Source organism: Thermobia domestica, chromosome 1, assembly GCF_964235325.1.
Source record: "Thermobia domestica chromosome 1, izTheDome1.hap1.1, whole genome shotgun sequence".
Classification (NCBI taxonomy): Eukaryota; Metazoa; Arthropoda; class Insecta; order Zygentoma; family Lepismatidae; genus Thermobia; species Thermobia domestica.
This window is the reverse complement of record NC_137454.1, coordinates 138,339,307-138,365,691: the sequence shown is the minus strand read 5'-3', so window position 1 is coordinate 138,365,691 and position 26,385 is coordinate 138,339,307. Positions and strand designations below refer to the sequence as shown.

The 26,385-nt window shown below is 36.6% G+C and overlaps 2 protein-coding genes across 4 annotated transcripts in view; one reads left to right on the top strand and one right to left on the bottom strand.

The window, feature by feature from the left end:
- Positions 1 to 21,216, bottom strand: part of LOC145689526 (phenoloxidase-activating factor 2-like) — a 63,411-nt gene extending 42,195 nt beyond the window's left edge. The window contains exons 1-3 of the mRNA XM_081763703.1: positions 20,941 to 21,216; positions 7,434 to 7,697; positions 5,788 to 6,072 (exon numbers count right to left, since the gene is read on the bottom strand). Coding sequence (XP_081619829.1) covers positions 5,788 to 6,072; positions 7,434 to 7,684 — 536 coding nt within the window. The 5' untranslated portion in view covers positions 7,685 to 7,697; positions 20,941 to 21,216. The remainder of the gene's footprint in view (positions 1 to 5,787; positions 6,073 to 7,433; positions 7,698 to 20,940) is intronic.
- The window catches only part of LOC145689537 (ectonucleoside triphosphate diphosphohydrolase 1-like), a 367,616-nt gene that overhangs the window by 187,122 nt on the left and 154,109 nt on the right, over positions 1 to 26,385 (top strand). The gene's annotated exons all lie outside the window — the stretch shown is intronic.

The following is a 26,385-nucleotide window of genomic DNA, read 5'->3' as shown; positions in this document are numbered from 1 at the left end:
TTTCCTCTCTTACTTTTTTTTTTTTTTTTTTTTTGGAAAAGTAACATTTTTCTTTTACTTATGACACTGGAACAAGTCTAGGTTTGGGGTTTTCCCGGCTTTCTTTTCACTTTCACTAAGAGGATATTCTTTGTGATTAGGACTGGGTCAATAAACATATGCACTTCCAATAACTTGCCTTTTCATCCAAAGAACGAATATATTAACACATTCCCCAGTAATAATATTATTTAAGAAATGAATTTCTCCTTCATTCCTCCCAGTAATTCAAATGCGTACTAAATAGAATATTTTCATATTGAATTTTACGTATCTACGCTCATACATAATGCAGTTACTAGTGTTGCCACGAGACGAGACGAGACTTCAGGCTGTCTCGTCTCGTCTCGTGCAAAGCATGTCTCGTCTCGAAAAAATATGCCCGTCCCGTCTCGTGTCTCGTCTCGAGAGGTTCTGTCCCGTCTCGTGTCGTCCCGTCTCGTTCGTCTCGTCTCGTTCGTCTCGTTTTGTCTCGTCTTGTCTCGTAAAAAATATAGCAGCATACCATGGGAGCGAAAGTTAAATGTAGCAGGCTGCATCATGCTAATCAAGATACAACTAAGTTACAAGTATTAACCAGAACACAAAGACAAGAAATGTCACGGTAGCTACACCGTGAAGCCTTCACCTCTGGTGTATGTGGTAGTCGGTTCGATCTCGGTTAGTGCCATGTGAGCTTTGTGGTGGACAAACATGGAATGTGTGTGGGGGCCGCGGTAGCTCAGTGGTAGAGCGTTCATCTCTGGTGCTTGGGGTCTCGGGTTCGATCGCAGCCCCTGCCAAGTGAACTTTGTGGTGGACAAACACCGTGTGCGTGGGTTTTCTCGGGGTTCTCCCGTTTCATCCCACTTTCTTCATTCCACCATTTCATTCATTACTCATCATCACCGTCTCCTTTAGCCTAACCGGCATAACCGTGGGACGTAAAACTCAAAGAATTCATTTCATTTTTCGAATGTGTGTGTTTTCTCAAAGTTGTCTAGTATCCTACAATTTTCTTCATTCCACTAATTTTCCAATGATCATCCATTCGGGGTGGGCCAAAGTTGCCTAAAGGTCTTAAAAATAAATTCAAATAAGCTCATAAGGCAAGGTTCAAATAGGCTCATAAATAGTTTACAAGATAATATATCTCTGCTATTAGTTGTCTGAGGCTTCTCGACCCTGTTTTTTCATTCTGAAACATTGAAATTTGTTTCACCAGTTTCAATACACGAATATACAGTAAATTGCTCATAGATACGTCGAAGATGAAGACACTAATGTCAAATAATGTTTACACGACAAGCAAAGTTCGATGTAAAGGTGCCTCCATCCACGACACTATCGTATACTATCAGCCCACTTGGTTTATAGTGTCTGCATATATATATATATATATATATATATATATATATATATAGAGAGAGAGAGAGAGAGAGAGAGAGAGAGAGAGGGAGGGAGGGAGGGAGAGAGAGAGAGAGACAGAGAGATGGAAAGATATATAGATAAATAGAGAGATAGATATGTGTGTACACTTTGATTTCATATATTCCAGCCTTTAGGTTTCCATGCCAATCCAAAAACTACTTTCCATTTTAACATATTTAGATTTGTTGCAATTATTTTTGTTTTTTTAAAAAAAGCTCGGAACCAAATAATTTTATTGAGTAATGGAAAGTATTTGATTGAAATTTTATATGTTACTGCACATTAAGCTCTACTTAAAGTGCCATAGTAATGGAGCTGAACGACACATCGGACCAAAGAATGCTTGAGACCAGTCTTCACCTCCATGGTACAAATCTGTTCCCATAACTGTCACTATATGGTGGTTGCCCCGTTTGTATAACAAACTCATGACAGTACACCCAGATTAGCTAGTGGTCTAAAAAAAGTTGATTTTTGGGTGGCCATTTTGGATTAAAGTTTCTTATATTGTCGTGATCTATTCGCAATCATGCAACGTACATCTTCATACCAAGCTGAGCGGTCTGCGGCGATAGACCATCGGCTTGAAGGCCCCGGGTTGAGTCCCGGAAGGGTCATGTGTATGGATTTTAACAGCATTTGTGTTTTCGTATTGTATCAGGGGCGAAATCGTACGGGATAAAAGGATTTCAGTCTGAAAAAATTGGAGAGAATATCCTCCCCAGGATACTTTCATGGGAGTAAGGAATTAGTAAAAATATAGGATATACATTTTATAGCAGGTTTAAAATTATGGTTTGGGTATCCTATTTCTTTTCTGTTAATTATGTTCTTCAATGTTCAAATTTTGATCATTCTCATGATATGTTCTGCTTTCAATGGAGTTCCATGAATATTATACCAAATGTTCTTTACACTCTGTAAGAAACCATTTCTGAAGATAATTTAGGTCATAATGAATATTATTCACTAGGAAAGGGAAGTATTGCAACTATCTTGATTCCTGAGACTTCATCTTTCGATATGATTTCGAAGAGTAATTTTTACTTTTCATAGTCTTATCGAAATCATAATACACTGGCTGTTTCCACACATCAATTAAGCCTCGAATCATTGGCACCTGTACATTTCTGTGTGGTCCTAAAAATAAATAAACGTTTTGGTCATAGCATACACGCCTATTAACATTGAATTCATCAAATATAGGCACTGAAAATTTTTCCACACTCTTTAAGTAGCGCCCTTGCTAAGTCAAAATTTTCAAAACTGGGGTAGGAATACCAGGAAAAAACGGTAATTTTTGCATACAACGTCGAAATGTTGACACATTGGGTACGGGGATTCGAACTTGTAACCGCAGATGATTGTATAATTTATCAATGAGGCGTGTTGTGTTAATGCACGAATGATATCTTAATCAATCCATCTTAGTTTTTTCTTGCCATTCATTAGCATATTTACTTGGTCCTGTATAAAACTTTTTCGTAATATATCCACCACCGGTTATTAACCACTTTATTGAAACGATCACAATATTATAATTTAGAACTAGCCTTTGAAATTAATTCTTTATTATATTTGCTTTCCAATTCTTTTAACTTTGTTTGTAAACATATTATTTTGGCTTTGTACATACTGTTAGACTTCAGTTTTTCGTTCTCTTTATGCAAAAAGGAGAGCTCTTCTTTTGGTTTATACCCCTCACTCTTCACAAAACAAACGAAAAATAACATAAACAAAGAGTTATTTTTTATTTCAGTCACAATAGTTATTTCATCTGGCTGCACCCCAATGTCTGATTTGTTTTTTTCTTTAAACACCTAACTTACGTACATTTAATTCTTTCATTATTTACATCAACACGGTTCCGTATAGTAAATGTAAGTTTAGTGAAGGCACGTCTTGTTTAAACTTTTTCTTGGGTAGAATATTTAGAAGTTCACATTTTAAATTATGTCCATAAGCTTCGGGAATAAAATGATCGGAATAGACGCTGGCGTTTTCAACTTTAAAGATGTCTTTCCGACAGCATTTCTTTTGCCAAACTTTCCGCAAAGGAACCGAGGGAAATACATGATAAATAACTTTGGAACCCGTAGTATTTCACCGGAGTGATTTTGGCAGACGTTTGTCCGCTGCGACAAGTACTTAGTGTAGAATTCGACATGCTTATAGGCTAACACGAGCACTACAGTAATTAATGTTTTCTTAATACAGGAAAGCAAGAATCACTCTTTCCTGCAAAAATCAAAGAAACAAACAAGGGTGAATGACAAGGACCTTGGGCGAAAGCTGTTTCTGCTCCCGCCGTGACGTCACAATTTTACTGCATCTTCGGTTTTCAAAGAAGGGTAGTTATGACGCGACCTAACCTTGGAAGCAGAGGGCAATTTCGCACACTGGTCAGATCAAACATTTCCGCGTAACAAAACGAAGGTCCCCCTGTAAAACCTCTTCATTTAAAGTGTTATTGTTAGTATCATAAATTTGCTGAAAGCAAACAATTTGAAGGGTTCGTCGATAATATCTGCTTTTTTTGTCCTGCGCCCGCCTTCCAAACGAAGAGGTGAATTTTACATGACTGCTGTATAATAAGCGAGCTATTGGTAAAATGGTAAAAGTGTACTTTTATGTGTATGTGTGTGTGTGTGTGAGAGAGAGAGAGAGAGAACGAGAGAGAAGACAAAAATTAGTTGCAAGATGACATACTTCAATTGCCGTTTTCGGTTAATCTCGGTTCATATAGCAAAAAGAATACCGCCACCAGAGAATCCGCCATCTCAACCAGAACTTTCAACTACAGCCTGTAATAACTACAGCCTTATAAAGTTTTCAAATTGAATAGATGGTGGTGGTAGTTCGGTTTCTTGACCTTGTAAAAATCTTCCCTGTCTTTGATTTTGTTTGTCATCATTCCAGCCAGAAATGAAAAAAAAAAATGAGAATTCCTCAGTTTACAGCAAGAGGAATTGGGGACAAGACATTAAAGATGATATTCCTGGAAGCTCATGTATCACGATTGTTTCATTCAATAGACAGAGGACACTTTTCTATGAAGGCTTTTCAACATGTTTTCTCACAAAGGGGATTTTCCTTTTGCAATCTATATGACCACTGGCAATTTCAATCTTGGCCATTCCCGCCAGCGTTTTCATTTTTGAGACACGAGACGAGACGAGACATTTCACGAGACGTCCCGTCTCGTCTCGTCTCGTTTTCGAGACGGGACAAGTAGTCTGTCTCGTCTCATGTCTCGTCTAAAAGGGTTCTGTCTCGTGTCTCGTCTCGTTTACGAGACGAGACGAGACGAGACGGGACACGAGAAATGTCTCGTCTCGTGGCAACACTAGCAGTTACTGTATATTACTGATACAATTACCATTGTGAAAAATTAAATTTCTGTAACCTCTCTGTAACGGACACCTCTCAATAGCGGCCAAAAATTCATGTCCCATTACTGTCCGTTATTTAGAGGTTTCACTATATATATATATATATATATATATATATATATATATATATATATATAGATAGATAGATAGATAGATAGATAGATAGATAGATAGATAGATAGATAGATAGAAATATAATATAAAATATAAACTATATTGAACTAAAAGTGATCCCTTCTGCAGCAAGACAACTCCAAACTTCATACCTGTAGAACGATCTGGAGTAAGCTCTGAAAACTTAAGGAGATTGAATTGATTACCCGTCCCAAAGGGATGTGCTTACAAGTATTTTTTTTGTTTTTGTTTTATTTTATTCTATTTATTTATTTACTTAAGTGAACTACTTACTGGCTTCAGTAGAAGTAGTAGCGTACTAGCCAGAAAGAAAATATTTTAAGTAAAACAAGGAGTCACTTGTTTTGTCACATGATAATAGTGTGTAATGGTGTGTAAACTATTTATCAAAATGAACTTGTATTCGTATATTACATAAGTAGCGCAATATACGATTAGTAATGTAAGTAATTCTGTATAAAACTGCATATTATTAAATGCAAGCAACAATTAGAGATTAGTAAGTTTATAAAGTATATACTGGCTAGATTTTTTGGTCCCAGTGATTCGAGGTAAGTATGTTTTCCCTAATGGTGCAAAAACCATTGATCATATACCTATACTAAAATCATGATTCATTTAATGCTACGATGAAAATACAATTTTTAATATAAAACTGAATTGTAAAAAAATTTAGTTATTGTTATCGTAAAAATTCATAACACATTACAAATATTACGTAGCTTTTTTGATCACGGTCTAATCTGTTACCAGTGATGGTAATATATTGTAATTATCCAGCAAAGAGCTGTTTACTCTGATTAACACTTACTCGTTTACACAATGAGCAGCTGTAAGAACAACTTGGGGATGAATAAGAGCTCCTCCACATTGATACATGTTTATCATCTCTCCTTCCATTTCCTCTTCTTGAAGAAGAGCAACCATCCAAGGAAATTCTCCAAACTGAACCTCGTTTTCAGTGCCTAAAACACGTAATCCAAGACCATTTGGATGACGGAAACCGCATCCCAACCGCATTTCCGGCTTTGCAGTTATTGGCTCAGTTGTAGGTGCTTGACAGCATACTTCAATGGTATTCTCACACTCTTGTATTCTGTGGAAAATGAAGTAGACCTATACCACACGAACTGTAATTAAATTTTTGATGCGCTGGTGTGTAATTTTGATGACGTGTTAATAGTTTTAATACTTCATATTGTAGTAATATCCGATAGTATTAACACGTCCTCAAAATTATATATCTGCGCAGCTAAATAAATTACTTTTGATTTTAATTCTATACAATTATATATTTTAAGATTGTAATTCAGATTTTAAAATCGTTAAAATTCCGTATATAGTATTCGCTTTGAAGTTACTAGAATTAGAAGACATGCATACGTTAAATTTAAGAATTGGACTTAAGTTCAAACAAAGGAAAGAAAACCGTAATTAAATTCATATCGATGAATTACATTTCAAGCAACTGCTAAGAAAGACCTGACGTAAGTCCCAGCAATTTATGGGAGGTTTTGATTGAACTTTCATAACGTCTTTTCTGTAAAGGTTCGATTTGGCAAGATCCTCCTTGGTTTTCTTGTAAAATGACAAGTTTCCAAAATTTGAGTTTTCGAAAGAAGTTCCAAGATATTTCATTTACGTACATAACTAACTAACTAACTCTATGGCCTATGGAACCCGGATAGTTCAATGCCGCGTTCACGAAAGCTCTCCACTGACTTCTATCCTTAGCTAACTGCATCCAGTTTCTACTTTGTATTCCAATCTCTGCGAGATCCATCTTAATATTGTCCTCCCATCTGCGCCTAGGTCTTCCTAATGGTCGTTTTCCGATTGGTTTTTCCAGTCAAGACTTTGAAAGCGTTTCTACTTTCTTCCATTCTAGCTACATTCATTTACGAACATTGGTAATTTATTTTTGACTTAAAATCAAAACTCAAAATTTCTCTCTTCAAATACTTGTTCAGGATCTGTGGGAGTTGCGGATAATAGTTCCTCTTCCTCCATTGGTTCAGGTAATCTTTATGGGTATAACCAGGCCCGTATCCACGGGAATCTAGGGGGCCGGGCCCTTCCTAAATTTCTACTGCCCCCCCCCCTAAAATTTTCATGATAGGCTTACAAATGACTATAATATGGTGATGAACTATAATATGATTGGATCAGGCCCACCTAACTTCTACCGGCCTCCCCCTACATTTTTGGGCTGGCTACCTTCCTGAGTGTAACATGAAAAACTTGGATATATTCAAGTGTTATGTTGGCGAACGAAGTTCTTAAAATTTTGTCCATGATTGGATTAAATGTGCTGTTAGCATGTGGAAGTTTAATCCAAGAAAGAGGTGTTTCTATAATTTGAAATTAATTGTCAAGATAATTAACAAGTTTGAACTACTATTCAAGTTTTATCAATATAATACAAGAAAATTACTATACTATACGTTGTTAACGTACCTGATATCTAGAAGTCCTTCTCCAGTTGTAGAAATAGTATTATTAATGCATAAATAGTATGGAACACATTCACAGCTATCAGCGTTATTAGATGGTGGTTCAACTTCGTTTTCCATACCATCCATTTCGGTAAGCCTTTCAGAGATACCTGAATTGGGACTTCTTAACCACCAGAAGCTCCCATCTGTTTGTCTTTTGGACATCGAAAAAGAGGAACTGAAACACAGCAGCAATATCCAGCCTACTTCCATGGTGAATGTTTTCCTATAACACAACACATAGGTTATAGTTGAAATTAAATGAAGTTTATAGTTTTACGTCTCACGATTATGCCACATCTTTATCGGCATAATCGTGAGACGTAAAAGGAGACGGATGAAAAATGAAAGTGAATGATTGAAAGAATTGGTGGGATAACAATATGGGAGGAAACAAGAGAACCTCGAAAATCTCCAGGGACACAATGGTGTCCATTAATAGATTGTAGTTAGTTGAAGCTTCTACCATTCGACTCGATGACATTTGTGTCTGTCCGTCCGTCTGTTCTATGATAAGTCTTGCAAAATTTATCCGATTTCAATGAAACTTGTTATGTATCTTCTTTCAATTTGCAGAAATAATCCTATTGTTTGAGATTACAATTCATCAAATATAGGAGAAATAAATCCATCTCGTGTTGTAAGTTTGCATGACACATTCAATACTTCTTTTTTTTTTTTTTTAAAAAAAAAAAAAAGAACTATGTTAAAATTATTCGCAAAAAATTGAAATATTTAGTTTAACATTCCATGATTATGAATTGAGGCTAAGGGAGACTGTGGTGATGAGAAATTAATGAAATGATATAATGAAGAAAGTGGGAGGAAACTGGAGAATCTCGAGAAAACCCACGTACACGATGTTTATCCAGCACAGATCTTACTTCGAGCGAGCTGGGATCGAGCCAGTTACTCTACGCATCAGAGGTGAATGCTCTTCCACTGAGCCACCACGGACCCGTTTAAAATTATTCGATTGTGACAAAACATGGTGTATAGTTTCTTTGAAGCATTCCGATCATCAGTATAGCTTGTAATCAATTTTCCCAAGAGTGAAACGTTGAATTAACCCTAACCCCGATTTTTTGAAAAGAATACGTTGCACCATATAGGCCTATATGCAGTTATTCCGTCTGTGGATTCAGTGTAAAAAAGCAAGTTTCACGATAACTTTCATTTAAAGATATCGATTTTGACAATATGGTCTATATGTTTGTTAAGGCTTTTCCATAATTTCCACTGTTTGGAATTGAAGTTAGTCAAAAATGAGGATTCACTTTACTCTTCCATTATACTTAATATATATATATATATATATATAGGGTGTTTAATAAGTAATGGTCATAAATTAAACCGTAGATAGTACACGCCAAAACTAACAAAAAAGTCTTAGTAAACATGTGTCCGCAAACGGTTCGTAACGGAGATAGTGGCGTCGAAAATGTGGGAAAATGAAATTTAGAGATGAATATCTCAAAAAGTGTGAATCGGACAGAGGGCGGTCCAATGAATAACTATCCAAGTCAGACCTGCGCTATGCAGAAATGAATGGTTGATAACTCTGCAATGCGCGCGCAAGGGATTCCCCAAAGAAAAGGAGGGATTCCCGGAAAATTGTCCAAGGAAATGGGGCTCGAGATGAACATCGAGAGCGAGTCTATCCACCAGTAATTCATAAGTCGTGGTACCAGGTCGAAAGTTCGAAAAGATACAAAATGACAGACAATGTTTACGTGCCGTGTGTTGTTGCATAACCAGCAGGAAATGACGGAGGCAATCGAAGTGTGGTGATGTTCGTTGTAAATGGCTCCAGGGAGAATTCCGACAACTAATGCATACGTACAAGTGTAGCAGCATTTAGGTAAATCAAACGGTATGCAAGGTAATGATGAAGCATTATGTGCTAAGCAGTTAACAATATCCGGAAACTGGGTTGCAATGGGAAAAGAATTACAACATTCGAGTATGTGGGAGGCGAATATGAAACATTCCGCATGTTGAAGTGTATTACAACAAGCGAAAAATGATGGACATGTCGTGTTTGTCCATATCAACAAACAGAAATCGTCATGTTGGTAATGTGTACTGTATTAATCATAAGGTAAACAGTAAATACCCAGATGTATAACTACAAAAGAGTTGCATAAGAAATTAACCTACTTAATCATTAAAGTAAATGTTGGAAGTGTCGTCCATTCATGCGATTGCATGCTCGTACCTGTCTTCGCAAAGATCAACATACTCGTGATAACATGTTGGCATCCTGTTGAATATGTCCGCAACATTGTTCAACCCTTTCTCGAACGTCTTCTAATGTTGCAACGTGGGTAGAATAAACTTGCGATTTCACATGGCCTCAGAGAAAGAAATCTAAAGGATTTAAGTCCGGGAAGCGCGGTGGCCAAGCAATAGGACCCCCACGTCCTATCCATTTTCATCCGAATCGAGCATGTAAATCTTCTCTGACACGGTTAAAGAAATATGCTGGCGCTCCATCATGCATAAACCACAGTCACTAACGCCTATCGAGAGGTATATCTTCGAGTAGAAGTGGCAAATCGTGTTGAAGAAATCTCAAATATGGGATCCCAGTTAATGCATTAGGAAGAAAGAATGGCACTACGAGCTGATCACCTAAGTGCTACCCACACGTTTAAGGAAAACCTACGTTGATGTCCTAACTTCACTATTGCAAGTGGACTCTCAGTGGCCCAGATATGAGATTTGTGAAAATTTACAATGCCATCGTGGGTGAATTGTGCTTCATCAGTAAATAGGACGTCATCAGTGAAATGATGATTGCCAGTAATTTGTCTTCGGAGCCACTGACAAAACTGCATTCTCACCGGAAAGTCTGTGAGGGTCAGAGGTTGGGCACGTTGCATTTGCAGATGGTATGGGTACAACTGCTGTTCATGGAGAATGTGCCATACGAAAGCATTGGATACGCCTTCGGCAAGTCCCACACGTCTTGTGCTCGTTCCTAGGTTTTCGTCCACTGCCTATAGCACGCGTTCCGGGTATCCCTCCGTTTCTTTGGGGAATGCCTTGCGCGCGCATTGCATAGTTATCAACCATTCATTTCTGCATAGCGCAGGTCTGACTTCGATAGTTATTCATTGGACCGCCCTCTGTCCGATTCATACTTTTTGAGATATTCGTCTCTAAATTTCATTTTCCCACACTTTCAACAGCCCCTATCTCCGTTACGAAGCTTTTGCGGACACATGTTTACTAAGACTTTTTTGTTAGTTTTGGCGTGTACTATCTACGGTTTAATTTATGACCATTACTTATTAAACACCCTGTATATATATATATATATATATATATATATATATATATATATATATATATATATATATATATATATATATATATATATATATATATTGTGTGTGTGTGTGTGTGTTCCACGAATATTTTTGTAAAATAAAATCATGGTGTCTTGACGGAGTAAAATTTCCTGAGGATTCCCAATCATTTATATTGTAGTGGAAGATAATAATTGCAGTAACAGTTGTTTGTAGTATTGGCTTGGGCCGAAGTCAGTTGAATATGAAAAGCTCAAATCTTCATTTGCTATAGAACAGATCAGGCGATTCATCCGCAATATTTCATCACCCGTCACTTGGATTACTTTACATACGCGTATGTGACTGGTACCTAGTTTGTACCTGAAGATATATAATTAAATTGACTTTATGAATTAGGAACATAATATAGATAGTAATCGACAGGTACCGGTAACAGTTCGTTACTAAATCCAATAAAGAAAAGTGCAAAGAATATATGGGAAAAAAGTTTTTTTCTTATAGGAAGAATAATTAAAATGTTACATGAATCTTAGGATGTCGGTACATATTGAAAATAACACCTGGAAGTTCTTCGTTATGTATTACCTCGTCTTGAAGCGTGAAAGATAAAATAAATTTCTGTGTACATAAAAAAATAATAATAGACTTCAGAAAAGCATTAAACAGCAGAAAATAATGAAAAGTGCTGAAAAGCAGAAAATGATCGTCCTCATCACGGCGAAATTAAAATACCGCTAATGTTACAGTAATTATGTGATATCTTAAAATAGATTAAAGATAATTGAAAAGTGGGAACAAGAGCTCACTAGACAATATTATTTTATATGAGATACCGTTATCACGACTCACTTATTTGCTTTCGATTTCCAGCCATTTAGAAAATCGACATTTGTTTTCGCGTTTACAAACGGAAAGCTACTAGATGACTCGTAATAATGATACCACATAGAAAATAATATTGTCTTGCGCGCTCTTGTTCCACATGTCGATTATCTTTTATCTGTTTGAAGATATCACATAATTACAATAAAATTAGTTGTATTTTAATTTCACAGTGGTTAGGCCTCTTAATAGCAGAAAACAATTCATTATTATTACTTAAAACATTTTAAATTCTGTGTCAAGCCAAACAAATCAATGTTTAATATTTGTAAGGGTTTTTAGTGCTTTTTTTTTATTATTTTCTGCTTTATAAAGCGTTTCTGAAGTCGGTTACTATTTTTTGTTTTATTTTTCCGTTTTCATCGCGTTTCTGAAGTTTTTTTTTTCCCCCTTTTGGTTTAAATTTTCCACTTTTACCACTTAGAATTGTAGTTTCAGTTGTGATTTTATTAGGCATATTTTCTTTGGGTTGGCACAAACTTCAAAATTTTCTATTTATAGTAATATTTTTAGTGCTTCTAAAAATAAAATTTTCCTTTTTAGCGCTTTTTGAAGTCGGTTACTAATTTTTTTGAAAGATTTCATTTTCTGCTTTTTAATGATTTTAAAGATGAATCAATACTTTTTCAAGATAAGCTGTTTAACTACCTGCACGATTTGAGATCTTTGACCGAAATTGAAATTCAGAATAAATTAAATTAATTATTAAATGATACTCATTATTATTTTATTTTACGGGATTAGGAAGTAGAGCTAATCTATGTAATGTAATAGCTCTATGCAATTTACAAATTCTTGAATATCTTTTTACTAATAATTAATTAATTGTCAACATTATTGAGATGTTTCTTTTATTATAGGTGAGAACACCCCTTTTGAATAGCTTATTACTTTAGTGGAAACCACATAGAAATATAACCAAAGGTTCCCGAAATGAGGTTGCATTGCTAATATGTTTTGTCTTTATATACATATATATAGTAGGGATGGCCAAATGCGGCAGTTTTACTTCCCGAATCCCGGAAAATAAAATCGAAAGATTCCAGATTTCGTAAAAATTCCGGCATTTAGAAAAAAAAGAATCGGAATTCAGAAAACATCTGGAATTCGGAAATGGGTTTCTCAAAAGTCAGTATTATGGTTTAAAAGAGCAACCTACTACTGTAGTTGCAATGAACGACGAGTTTTATGGGTTGAGATTCCCGTAAAAGGAAACAAAATCCATTGTATTCACCAGTACAGAAATCATAGCGGTATAAGCATTCCGAATGATTAGCCCTTTTTTTGTTAGTAACTCTAAGAACATGTAGAGATAGTATTATTAAATGCATCAGAATTGTGTTTCGGTACTTTTTTTTTTTTTTTTTTACACGACTTCTTCGGGTTTAGTACCGTACTAGTAAAGTATTTATTGATTCTTTTTAAGAAAATAATATACGCCTGGGCCTCTGAAATATTAATATTACCATGTAGACAGCATTGGTGTGTAAAGAAATTAATAAGAACTTTTTCTTTCTTCATAAAACAAGCTTTACAAAAACGGAGCTTCCTCGTGGCTAAGCGGTTAGTATACGCACCTTTGGCGTGGAAGACCCGAGTTGGATTCCCGGTGGGAGCTCACTTGGTTTGGATCCCACGTTAAGCAGTAGGTAAACGTCTGATATCGCCTTACTACTGAAAGAGACGCTAAACTCAACTCAAATCAAATTTACAGAGACGGTCCTCAAGTATTTCTAAAGCCAATGCTAAATGTAAATTTAACTTGTGTCGGGTATTATGATATCAGTATTTTTCATTTAAGGTGTAATCGATCTTTTCCTTCGTTTTTTGCTTCAATTCAACCTCACTAACCCTACTAACTAATATTCGAAAGAGGGCGCTGCTGTAAACTAAAATATAAGAGGTAATATTAAATTGCTATAAGAGGTAATACCATTTGTCTAATTTTGTTCGTTTCCATCTCATGGTATTGGTAATAGTTTCCCTTCCGTCCAGTGCAGCAACTTCTGAATAACTGAGGGAGTGGGTGGGCGTTCAGGTATGTGTGTTTCGTTGTCAGACGTCCAAGCAAATGTATCCCGATCCTGGGGTTCCCAAATGGCATCCATGTTCTAGGGGCAGTGTTGGGTAAACTGCAGCCCGCGGACCAGATGCTGGCCTTTGAAAGGTTCTATCCAGTCCGCGACATGGTTCCTAATCTCAAACGAATGGATGAACAGGGTTACTATATAAATTGCAGTCCATTTCTGAGGATTAGTGCATCCTAATTCGAACCAGATTTTGAGAAATTTCAATCTTAGTAGAACTTAGTATTTAAACAAAATTGTAAAATGTACATTTCAAAATATAATTGCGCGCCTGAATTTTTTGAAGTCCCTTAAAAATTGTCAGTTTGGTTACAGCTCATTCAAAGTAATAGAAGAAGTCATAAGAAAAAATAACGAGACTTTCGAACACAACTTACAGTACACTTTTCGAAATACTCAACTTCTCTTTTGTTACTTAATGTAATGATACTTTTAAAACAAAGTAGTACTTTGACAAATACAGAAAACTTGGTTGTTTGTAAAACACATGATTTTCTACCACAAAAATTGTTACAAAAACAAGGAGGCTTGTTAAGATGTTCGTTATCTATCCATACAACTGGAGAAAAGCTTTATAGTTGTTTCGATAGTCATTCATGTTTATTTATTTATTTATTTGTAATTTGTAATTTTGTTTATTTATATGTTGCAACTTTTGTTATTCTTGCCGTACAGTTTTATAGTATATGTATTACACAGGGGATAATGGACAACTTTCTAACCTATCCGAAAATAAGAAGTCACACAGGCATAAAATCTAAAATCTCTCTCTCTCTCTCTCTCTCTCTCTCTCTATATATATATATATATATATATATATATATATAATATATATATATCCCAGTGTGATTCCTCCTTAATGCTAATCAATTCTTACATCCACCCACCAGATTTTCGTAAACCTGAAAATGAATCTGAAGTTCTGGTGTTCAGGAAATCATTATCATTTCTAATAACTCCTTCATCACTACTAAAACGTAGTTTATTCTTATTCTTATTGAGAAGAAGGTGTATTTTACCCGATTTTTCATTCGTTGCAGAGGATGGATATTTTTCTGTTTGTTTACCGTTTTGCTACACTGACATTTTTCGAACAAAGTAGAGCACTTGTTCTCAACCAACCAACCTTAAGTGCATTGTTGGTTGTCTAACGTTGCAGGATGTGAAAGATTGGAAGTATGAATCAGGGCCGGCGCGAGGGGGGGGGGTTGAGCCGTGCCACCGCCCAGGGCAGCAAAATTTGAAAAAGAAAAGAATACTATCAAAATATAATGCTTCGTAATAGGCTCACATGGAAAAATAAAACTGTTTTCACCTGAGAATGTAATTGAACTTACTTCACTCACATTCAAGAAAATACTCACTCAGGAAATTCAGAGCATTGCTCCTCATTTTTAATTATCAAACTACTAGCCACAGGTATCTCGTTCAATATTTCCATTGCAGCGGCGTAGACAAGATTTTGAGCCAGAGTGCATAAGATTATCAAGGTGTCTTTATATATATATATATATATATATATATATATATATATATATATATATATATATATATATATATATATATATATTATTCAGTAATGTTCTAACGCTCCGCTCCAAGATGCAAAAGGTACACTCCCACTTGAGACAGGCCGTTCTAGCCTGTAGCATCTAGAGACATTTAGGTTCTAAAAGCGAGTTTTTGACCAATTTACAAATTGTTCATTCCGAATATAGTAAATCGTACAGCATATTTTTTTCTTGAGAAATGTTTCATTTTTTATATAGCTAAAAAAAGTTTGACTTTTTTTCTGCGTCAGTTCAACGTTGGGCCATACTAAAGGAATATATTAGCAGTCTCACTTTAAAATCATTAACCACCACTAGGTGGGAGAGCCGAATTGATGCTCTGACTCAGTTATCAAATAGAGGAAGTTTATGATGCTTTACTTCAAATAAGTAATGACAATAGAACAGATAGAATGGTCACCCACGATGCTCTGTGTATAGCAAACCAGCTGCGTCACTTTTTTTCCTTTATTCCCTCGCTGTCTGATATGACTTTTTACACCACATAAGCATAGTAAGCAAAAATCTTCAAAGCATTGATTCTCATGTGTTGCAGTGTTGGATGCAGTAGGATTTCTCGAAGATATATCTGGGTACTTTGAGAGAAGAAATGATGCAAAGTTTCAATCTTACTCAGTTGATGCGACAGAGTTGGCATCAGCATTAGATATGGATGATCCACGGATATGTAATACAGTGCAAGCTCGAAGTCGAAAGAAGACAGTTTCAGTGCGAGGCAGAGGATGAAGCTATTGAAGATCCACAAACAAGATACAAGATCGATTTTTATTACTAAGTTCTAACACTTAGCTATAAGAAAAAGGTTTAAACAACTTAAATATAACGACGAGTATTTCGATTTACTTTACGATAAGTAATTTTAAAGATATGCCACCTGAACTTTTGTCTGAAAAGTGTACCAAACTTGCCAGCATTTCAACAAACGAAGAATAGAAACATATTAACCCCAGTGATTTGAAAGACGACCTGAAAGTGTTATCCACTATAATTAAGCCTAAAAGTTCACCAAAAGAGACTTTAAAATTAATTAACATAACTTTGCTCCCAATGTCAGTGTTGCACTTAGAATTTTGTTAACCTTACCGGTAACAATGGCAAGTGGAGAAAGACGTTTTTCGAAACTTAAGCTTATTGAAAAGTATCTACGTTCTTCCATATCTGAAACACGCTTGAGTGGTCTAGCGATGATATCAATAGAACACAAATTGGCTAAAACATTGGACTACGCGAATGTGATAAAGGAATTTGCTTATATCAAAGCAAGAAAAGTTTATTTCAATTAAGGTATGTTAAATTTATGTATATCTATTGTGTTTTAGTACATTATAAGGCTTAGGCAAATCACTTAGATTTACCGTAATATCTGATTTACTAATTATCTTCTTGCTCCATACTCTATTGAAAACGCCTTTTGATATAAAATAAGCCTAAAAATTAAAATTTTTAGTCATGACTCAAGTATTTTTTAAATTTTATTTTCTGTATGCGCTGCTGAATATTACAGATATACAGCGAAATCGAGCATACTGAATATTGTGTCAGTATAGAGTCGTTTGAATATTACGTAAGCATTCCAGAAAGGTAGTTCATTTTTTTTGTTTACTTTTCCATTTTATACATGTTTTTAAATGACACTTGAACGTCATCTGTGAAAATAAGGTTTGCGGATTAAAGGAGCGGCATGTGAAAGCACTGCCCAGTGCGGCAAAATTGCTAGCGCCGGCCCTGGTATGAATGCACTTTTGCCCGTGGTAATATATAATATATATATCTTCTGATTAGAATTACAGCACAGTTGTTACTTCAAGAGAAGTTAGTTCAGTTAAATTAAAGAAAATCGCATTTTTTAAAAAGTAAAAGTCAATCAATCGTACCAAATCCATGCCTATAAAAAATCAAACTATCTTATTGTGTATTGTAATTGTCAGATCCGACAGAATTGATTTCCTTCCTTCCTTAGCACATACACATTCACTCGCGAACAGTGCTGGACTGGCCACGTTGGCTACTTGGTAATTGCCGAGGTCCCGAGGCTCGAGCCCCCCCCCCCCCCGCAGAAATCAGGACCTGTAGCCCTTGGTCGAATTTTCGCGATCGCAAATGCTTTCTTGAGTCTTCCTACCAAAAAGGTTGCTGAAGCCTATGTTCGTCTGCGAAAGAAAGTGTCAAAGTAACTGATGTAACTTCACGATTACGTTTGATTGCCTTGATATTATTGCAAGTTCTTTTGTGATCCGTTTTGTACTACGTATTCAATACAGAAAATATGATTTTATCACTTATCATGTTTTGCAACTGACGTGTTATACACAGTGTCGTAACTAAAGGTTTGGGTTCCCCCCACAGACATCGTGGAGTGGGTCAACTTCCCTGCGTCCCACTGCACGATTTGGGGCCCCTAGTGGCTTCGGATCCCCCGCAATGCGGGTTCTGCGGGGCCCTTATTTACGCCCATATATATAATATGGGGGGTCCTTTAAGAACCCGCGCCTAGGGCCCTCAACTTGGCCAGTCCGGCACTGCTCGCGAATATAACATTTACACAATGATCAACGTGATTGTTGGCGGCCGACAGAATTGCAGGTAGCTTAGTGCATGTACGTACGTATTTGAAATACATTCAAGCGAATTTTGCTGGCGTTAAAATAGCGGCGCGTAATGGTTTGTGTGAATAACCCCTTATAGATCTGATTGTATCCGATCGTCACATTACTGGTATGAGTACATTTTAATCATGAGTTAACTCTAAATTTAATTTCACATTGTTTATGTTGTATCTACACATTATATCCATCACGAACGCTCAGCTCCTTCATATGTTTTTTTTTTCTCCTTTCATGTCCTGCATAATGTTATGTCGCAAGTGCATTCATTTTCGAATGCCCGAACAAGCAGTTGTAGAACTGCATTTTAAAAGTATATTTCTGTTTATCACATAGATAACCTATCGAGGAAAAGAAATTAAAGAAATCGGAGACATGAGGGCACGGACATTTTTTGAAGTTAAAAATTTTGAATGGAATAATTCATACAGAATGAAACCCATATCAATCTTTAAAGCGATAAGTAATTGTTTAGAATTTCCCAAACGATTTATATAGTGTAATATGTCCTGGATCGGTACGTGGTAATGCTGTTGTCCATATAGGAGTTGGTTTGAAACCTCTGTTCATCTTTGCACATAAAAGCAGTGCCCAATGTCCATTTATGTGGAAGAGCAACTATGGTTGTGCATTCCGTGTTCAAATAAACACAATCTTTTCGATTCCGGAAAGTAAAAAGTATAATTTCTGGATTCCGGAATGTTTTGCCCATCCTTAGTACAGGCATCAAAAGAACTGTAACAGTATCAACATATATGTATATATAAAACTGTCAGAATTTTAAAAATATTTTATACGTGACAGCCATTCTTGGGAATAACTAATTCGATTAGTGACAACCGTACCGAAATATGACCAACAGTTCTCGTTATAATCGAACATACATACAGGTCAGACTGAGAACTTCTTTTTTATTTTCGTATTTTTTAATCCATTAACTATGCCTGAATTCCAACATAAGGAAAATTTTCTTGTAGGTTAACAATATAGGGGCTCTTTCGCTTTTGTTACTTAAAATACCATAATACATTATAGGATGTTATTTTGTTGGCGCATGTACAAATAATTACGTATAAATTAATAATATGTCTACAAAATGTTATTGAAACGATTATTCATATGACTTGTGCTAAGTGGCCCTTATAAGCAATAATTTCAGGACTGGTCGAAGATGGTAGTTCCGCGTGGTAGCGCAGAGGTTTCTCTGTTGCGACCAGGCGCTTTAGCAACTATTGATGTACACCAGGGTTAAAAGTGGATCTGAAAAGGTGGGGGAACGTAGGTGGCAACATGACGTCACGCCGTCTCCCTGCCTATCTTTGCCCATTGTAATTTCTTAGGAACTGGGGGAACGCTGTATATACATTTTTTGGAGATAAGGGGACGGCGTCCCCCCACGTTCCCCGCTTTTTTACCCCTGATGTACACATCAACTAGAATTACAGACTACAGTTAATATTTGAGCATATGTTTTTGGAAGGTAACGAATTACTATAGTGTTGGTTGGAATCTCAACTGGTGAACGATAAGATGATATAAAAATGTGAATTAACAAAAGAAAGGAAACTTTGGTTCGCTTCTTCAGTGCACAGCATTACTAGTGTATTGTTATACATAACTATTTAAATATAAATACGCACTCCCCGTTGGTTTAGTGGCTAGCAATGCCCGTCCCCCTCCCTAGCATTCGTAAAACCATTATTATGGTATAATTAAAGTCCGATCTGTCATTGCAATCTCATATGCGGAACCTGTGCCCTAAAACTCTCCTGTGGGCACCCTGCTAGTGGCTAGCGTATACCTCCTATGAAAATGGTCGCGGGTTCGATTTCAGGTGGAGAGGATAAAATGCATTACGGTGTTTCGATTTTCATCTTAAAAGTTTGTTTTTAGGTCCATGTTCCAAATAACGTCGATGCTGGAAAGGGAAGCTAATCTTCAACAAACAAACTACAAATCTCGTTTGAATTGTCTCAGTGGAAATCAAACAAAATTATAATATGATAATCTAACTAAAATTGTTTTACATTTCACTGTTGTGGTCACAACTTCTATGTAAATACATATTTAAAAAAAATGTAATAATTTTCATAGAAGATCGAATATTGGAATTATTTGATAGTGAAATGGCAAAAGGTATAACCAGTGTTTCTTTCGGAAACATTATTCTGGGGAGGCACACTTAGTATTCCGAAGGGGCACTGCTGATACTATTCTATTTACTATTATACTATAGATGTATTATTTTGGTCTCCTCCGGGAAGCAATCTCAGAGCTCCGGGAGGGGGGAAGAGGCCCCCGCAAAATCATGTCTGGAAGAAACACTGGGTATAACTATTACTAAAAGAACTTTTATTTTAACTTTACCATGCGTAGAAGAAAAATATGCTTAGTTAGTTTACATAATAATATTTTTTTCTTTCGTGTACTCAATGTTTCTCAAATGCAAATACGAAATGCAATTACAGGGAATTAGAACATTTAAAAAAAAACTTCTAAATAAAACCTGCATATTTCTCTTCTTCTTCTTCTTCTTCTTCTTCTTATTATTATTATTATTATTATTATTATTATTATTATTATTATTATTATTATTATTATTATTATTATTATTATTATTATTATTATTATTATTATTATTATAGAATGTTGGGTGTTTGTTTGGTAATGGAGAGGTTCTTGCGATATTCTCCATCATCTTTCCTCACTCAATCATATCAAATTGATCCTACGAGATTTTATTTATTTTTTATTTTGTTAATTTCTTTATTTTTTTATTTTGTTCTCGGGTGATAGCATTGCTGAAAGCTTCCTCGTTTCTAAGTGTAAAACGAAACATTTTCCAAAATTGTTAAACGTAATTTAAATACAATAACTTAAATATGTATAAGTGTTGATGATACATACTTCTTTGTTGCTAATCTTAGTAATAATGAGTGATTCCAATATAATCACAGAAATATTTTAACAAATATAAACTCTAGAAATGATGTGGAGTAAGTGACTTACCGTTTAGTTACCTGATATTGTCGAAGTTCCTAATACTGATTGTTTCTGGCGCAAATGATTCAAATGTTCAGCCGGAAGAATTATGTGATAACTAATAACCTAAATTCATATCTATTTGTGGTTTCCATGGAGGAATATCCGTTAGTAATTTCCTTCCTTCGGGAATACCACGTATTAGAGGCAAAGAAGAAGAACCCTTTGTCAGAATGTTGCGTAATACGAGTTGTAGAAATAAAAATGTAATTAAATAATCTTTTTTTTGTTTTTGTTTTACTTGTTAGAAAAATTAAAAGTACCGAGCGCTATACGAAACGTCTGGGACCATAGGCCAACATTACTATGAGTTAAAAAAAAAACCGAAAGAAATAGGATGAAAGGAAAATACAGGGTGAGTCAAAAGTCCTTGGGCATCTGCATAAGTTTGAAAATCGACGGGAAAAGTAAAAAGTGATGATGGGAACAAAGGTTTGATGAGGAGCCACAACTTTTGGAGTGTATGTCATTCATGGCCGCCATCTTGAAATCCGCCATTTTGGATTCAAGTCATTTTTTAAATGGGAAGGGGGTGTATGACACATCAAATAACACTAGCTTGAGCTCAGGAATTTAGTGGTGTAATTTATTTTTTTTTTCTATCTTGTACAGTTTAGAAGTTATTAATGTTCAAAGGTGGGAAATTACCTTGATACTGACCCAGTTCTCTCTTTGTTCCAGGTGATCTAAAATGGGTCTGACACGTGAACAGAAAATCGAAATCATCCTTATATCAGAGGAACGCAACTACCGAACAATAGCAGCTGACTACAACAGACGGCACCCAGACAGAGAACCGGTATCGCTCAGCACGGTGACTCACGTGATCACCAAATTCTGGGAGACGGGCTCTGTCCAAGATAGGGCACGTAGTGGGCAACCAAAGACTTCCACCAATGAGGAACTGCAACGGCGGTTGTAGCGTGGTTTGTGAAAAGTCCTAAACGAAGTACCCGTCATGTGTCCCTAGCATGTGCAATAAGTCAATCCTCCGTTGTCCGGATATTGCACGCCAATCAGTGGCATCCTTACAAGCTGCACATGCAACATAAACTGAACGAGGATGACCCTGATCGCCGGTTGGAATTCTGCATGTGGGCTACTGAACAACACGAATTGCATCCTGCGTTTGCCAAGGATATACTGTTCAGCGACGAGGCTTATTTCACTTTGAACGGGGAGGTTAATGGACATAATTGTCGATACTGGTGTGACGCAAATCCGAACTGGGTTGACCCGAGTCAAGAACATAGTCCAACGAAGGTGATGGTGTGGTGTGGCATATGGGACACCCGCATCATTGGGCCATTTTTCATTTACAACACCTTAACTGCACCACAGTATCTGATGCTGCTGCAGGACCTTGTGTTCCCTGCCACACTGAACGCTGACGGTATTTTCCCATCTTATTTTCAGCACGGTGGAGCCCCTCCACACTATGGACTTAGTGTCCGTGAATGGTTGGATGAACAACTGCCAGGGAAGTGGATTGGTCGCCGTGGTCCCGTGGAGTGGCCGTTCAGATCCCCTGACTTAACGCCCCTTGATTGTTATCTATGGGGACATCTTAAGCAGATAGTGTATGCTGAGACAATCCGTGATTTGAGACACCTGGAGGATCGCATCCAACAAGCCTGTGAGCAATTTCAGGAGGCATTCTCCTCCGTGTGGAGTCAGAATGGTTGCGGCGACTACAGTTGTGCATTGCACGGGATGGACAACACGTAGAACATGTGTTGTAGCATTCAGTATCACGGTAATTTCCCACCTTTAAACTTCAATAACTTCTAAACTGTACAAGATAGGAAAAAAAAAAAAAAACAAATTACATCACTAAATTCCTGAGCTCAAGTTAGTGTTATTTGATGTGTCATACACCCCCTTCCCATTTTAAAAAATGACTTGAATCCAAAATAGCGGATTTCAAGATGGCGGCCATGAATGACATACACTCCAAAAGTTGCGGCCCCTCATCAAACCTCTGTTCCCATCATCACTTTTTTTCTAATTTTTTTTTCTAAATCTGTCTCTGGTTTACATTTGTGTTCATCCCTTTCCCCACCTTATACTTAGATATTAGAATCTCTAATACTCAGATTATATTCACCGTGTATTTTTCTGCTTTTTCTTCAGCGCGAGTTTTCTTAAATATTGCCAAAAATGTTTCCCCTTGTTTGGTAATTTTACAATCAATGAGATGCTTCAAAATGATTGAAAGTTTTCGACAATTAAATTGTTAAAAAGAATCCTTTATGTCACAAAGCGTTAACAAAGTGAAAACCAGTTTTGTGCCCTGTAGCGTCACATAATTGGTGTCGTCCGACTTGCGACAGTCCTATTAGCGACAGGAACTGTTAACTCTCCTATGAGCGACCGATTCGATCTGTTAACTGCCCTATGAGTCACCGATTCGTTCATACTAAGATAATGGAAGAAGATAAGATTCTCTCTGCTTTAACTTGTTTCATGCTAATGTGATTTAAAACCTAACAAAATGTACTATGAAAATTTTCGCTCCACCTGAATTTAATACGTGAGAATGCTTTCATTACATTAACAATATTTTATACGTTTTTCCTAATATTATATTTTTGAACTAATTTCTATGAATACACTAACTATATCAAGGGAAAAACTAACTAAATATTTAGAGTAGTTCCGCCTTTGTCTATGATTCTAATATAATTAAAAATTTCATTAAAATGATACGGAGTGTAAGTTTAGATTGAATATGTTTATGGCATAAGAAAGAAATCAGAAAGAGGTAGGGGCGCCCGAAGAAAATTTTCTAGGGAGGGACATCTCCATGGTTGCTATATCACGTCTGGTATATCTGGTATTTAATATACGTGGTTTGCTATATTACGTATACATTTTCGTGAGCCAGTGGGCGACACCTGCCTTCCCGTCGGGCGCCCATGGAAAGAGGGTGTTCACCACTTAAGGATATCAAAGAAATGTAAAAACACGGTGCATTCAGAGAAATTATTACACAAGTTACAAATCTCTCGCAGGACTTAACAGTTCGTCTAGTTATAAGGGATTATTTCAGATTGCTATACGACAAGCTTTTATGTATAAGTCAAAACAAGGGAGAAGACAAATTAAGCAATTAGTTTACATTTTAGTAGCTTACAATAGGGAGCAAGATAGTTTAGAGAGTTTGTTTGCCTTTTGGATTGTTTAGAGTGAATTGCATTGTAATTGGTGGGATTGGTTGAGAATAGCCAATCAAATGTAAGGGATCTAAAAACTGTCTTTTATCATTGATTTTTTTTTTTTTACTTTATTCACAGTGTCTTAGGAAGTCTAAAAAGTAGATAGTTGGCAAAACTGTTACACGTTTAAGTTTTTCAAAATAAAATATATTACTGTGCTTAGTGAGTAATTAGAATTGAATCAAATTAAGTACAGAAAGCAGAGTTTTTGAAGCAAGGGATATTACAACTAGATTTTCAATAATTACATAGGAATATACTTTTCATGGAAATATCCCTGTTTTCTCGTTAAGTTATTTGATATGTTTTATGTCAAATCTAACTCAAAATTTAAAAAAAAAAGTTTTATTTGCACTCACAGTAGAGAGAAAATATATTTGACGAACCGTATCACTGCACGTACATTTTTCATAGCAAGGTTGTTCGGACGCTAATAACGCCAGAGGCAAACATATTTTACAAGAGAGAACCATATAATCTTCCATCATCTCAATGTAAATGAATTGGTCGCTCATAGGACAGATAACAGTTCCTGTCTCTAATAGGACTGTCGCTTCTAGGACTAATTCACATAATTAATGGACTGTCCTAATAGTATCTAATGCTGAAATCTCTAATAAATCGCAGTTACGTAGAGGTTCCCAATATCCGCGTCTGACGATGGACTGCTAGAATAGACGCCTGGTACGTATGGCTCTAACAAAGCGTATGGCCACATTAAGACGGCTGGCGCAGGAATTAGGGGCGATTTTACGACGTCCAGTGTTCACACGAACCGTGCTTCGTCGTTTGGCAGAGCGGGGAATTTTTTCTCGCCGCCCATTACTGTGGATTTCTCTACAGGTACAACATAGGCGTGCGCGCCAAATATAGTGCGAACACCATCGTGCATGGTTTCAGGAATGGAATGCCGTACTTTTTTCCCGATGAATCTCGCTTCTGTCTAAAGCATCACGATGGACGTATACGTGTCTGGCGGCACCGTGGCAATAGGCTTCATGATAACCATCATGCATCATTACACAGGCATTTCACTGGCATCATGGTATGGGATGCCATCGCCTTAGGTGTTCGTTCGCGCCTCGTATGTATTCCAAGGACATTCAACAACCAATGGTACATCACAGAAGTGCTTACCCCCTCTTACTGTTCCATTAATCCATGGACTTCATGCGTCACTTTCCAACAGGATAACACGCAACCCCATGTTAGAAGGAATGTTCTCGCATTCCTGGAAGCTAAGTACGTGCCCCTGCTTCCATGGGACGCGCGTTCGCCAGATCTCTCGCCTATTGAGCATAGCTAGTCATGGTGGGTCACCGACTGGCTCAGCACAGGTGTTGAGGAGGTTTGGCGCCGAGTGGAAGCCGCTTTGGATGCCATACCTCAAGCAGACATCGATGGGCTCATTCTCTCCACGTCTTGTCGTGTTGTAACAGTTCTGGCCGTCCGTGGTGGCTCTACACGTTGCTAGCTCCTGAGGGTTCTGCAACCCTTCTACGCATATCACTATCACATCACCTATCTGTGTGATCATTTTCTTCTCTTGTTATTATCTCTCTGTTTTCCAAGTTTCGCATTTGTTTTCCAAGTTTCGCATTTCTACATTCATCTCCTCCTGGGTGTTGCAAGTTTAATGGCGAGCAGTGTATATATATATATATATATATATATCACAAACCTTAACCTTCACGAAATAAGGGATTTTTAAATAGATTTCAGAAAGACATAAGCTAAATAAAACCTTTAAAATTCTAGCTCATTTCAAAGAAAATAAAAATAATTTCCTATATAAATCAATAAGTTCGAAAACAAAGATGCCGCAGGTATTCAACACCGTTAGTGCAGAAACAGAATGACGTCTTCGGTGCAGCATAACTTACCTTCTGCCCGTTCTACTTTTGTGCTTATTGTTACTAGACAATTTGGACTGCCTATGTTACCTACGTGAGTGTATAAGTAAGTGTATATAAACATAGCTGAAGGAAAAATTCACAGAAACCATTGAGTACTTTTATTTGCCGCTGTCCTACAGCTACATGTATTTTCTCGCCACCTCACAGCTTCAGTTGCTTCCGTGTCTTCGTGACCGAACATAGATGTAATCTTCTCGTATTATCCGATGGCATCGTGACCTCGTGCAATTTAATGCAAACACGTGGACATGCTTCTGAAGAGGAAGTAACTTCTCTTA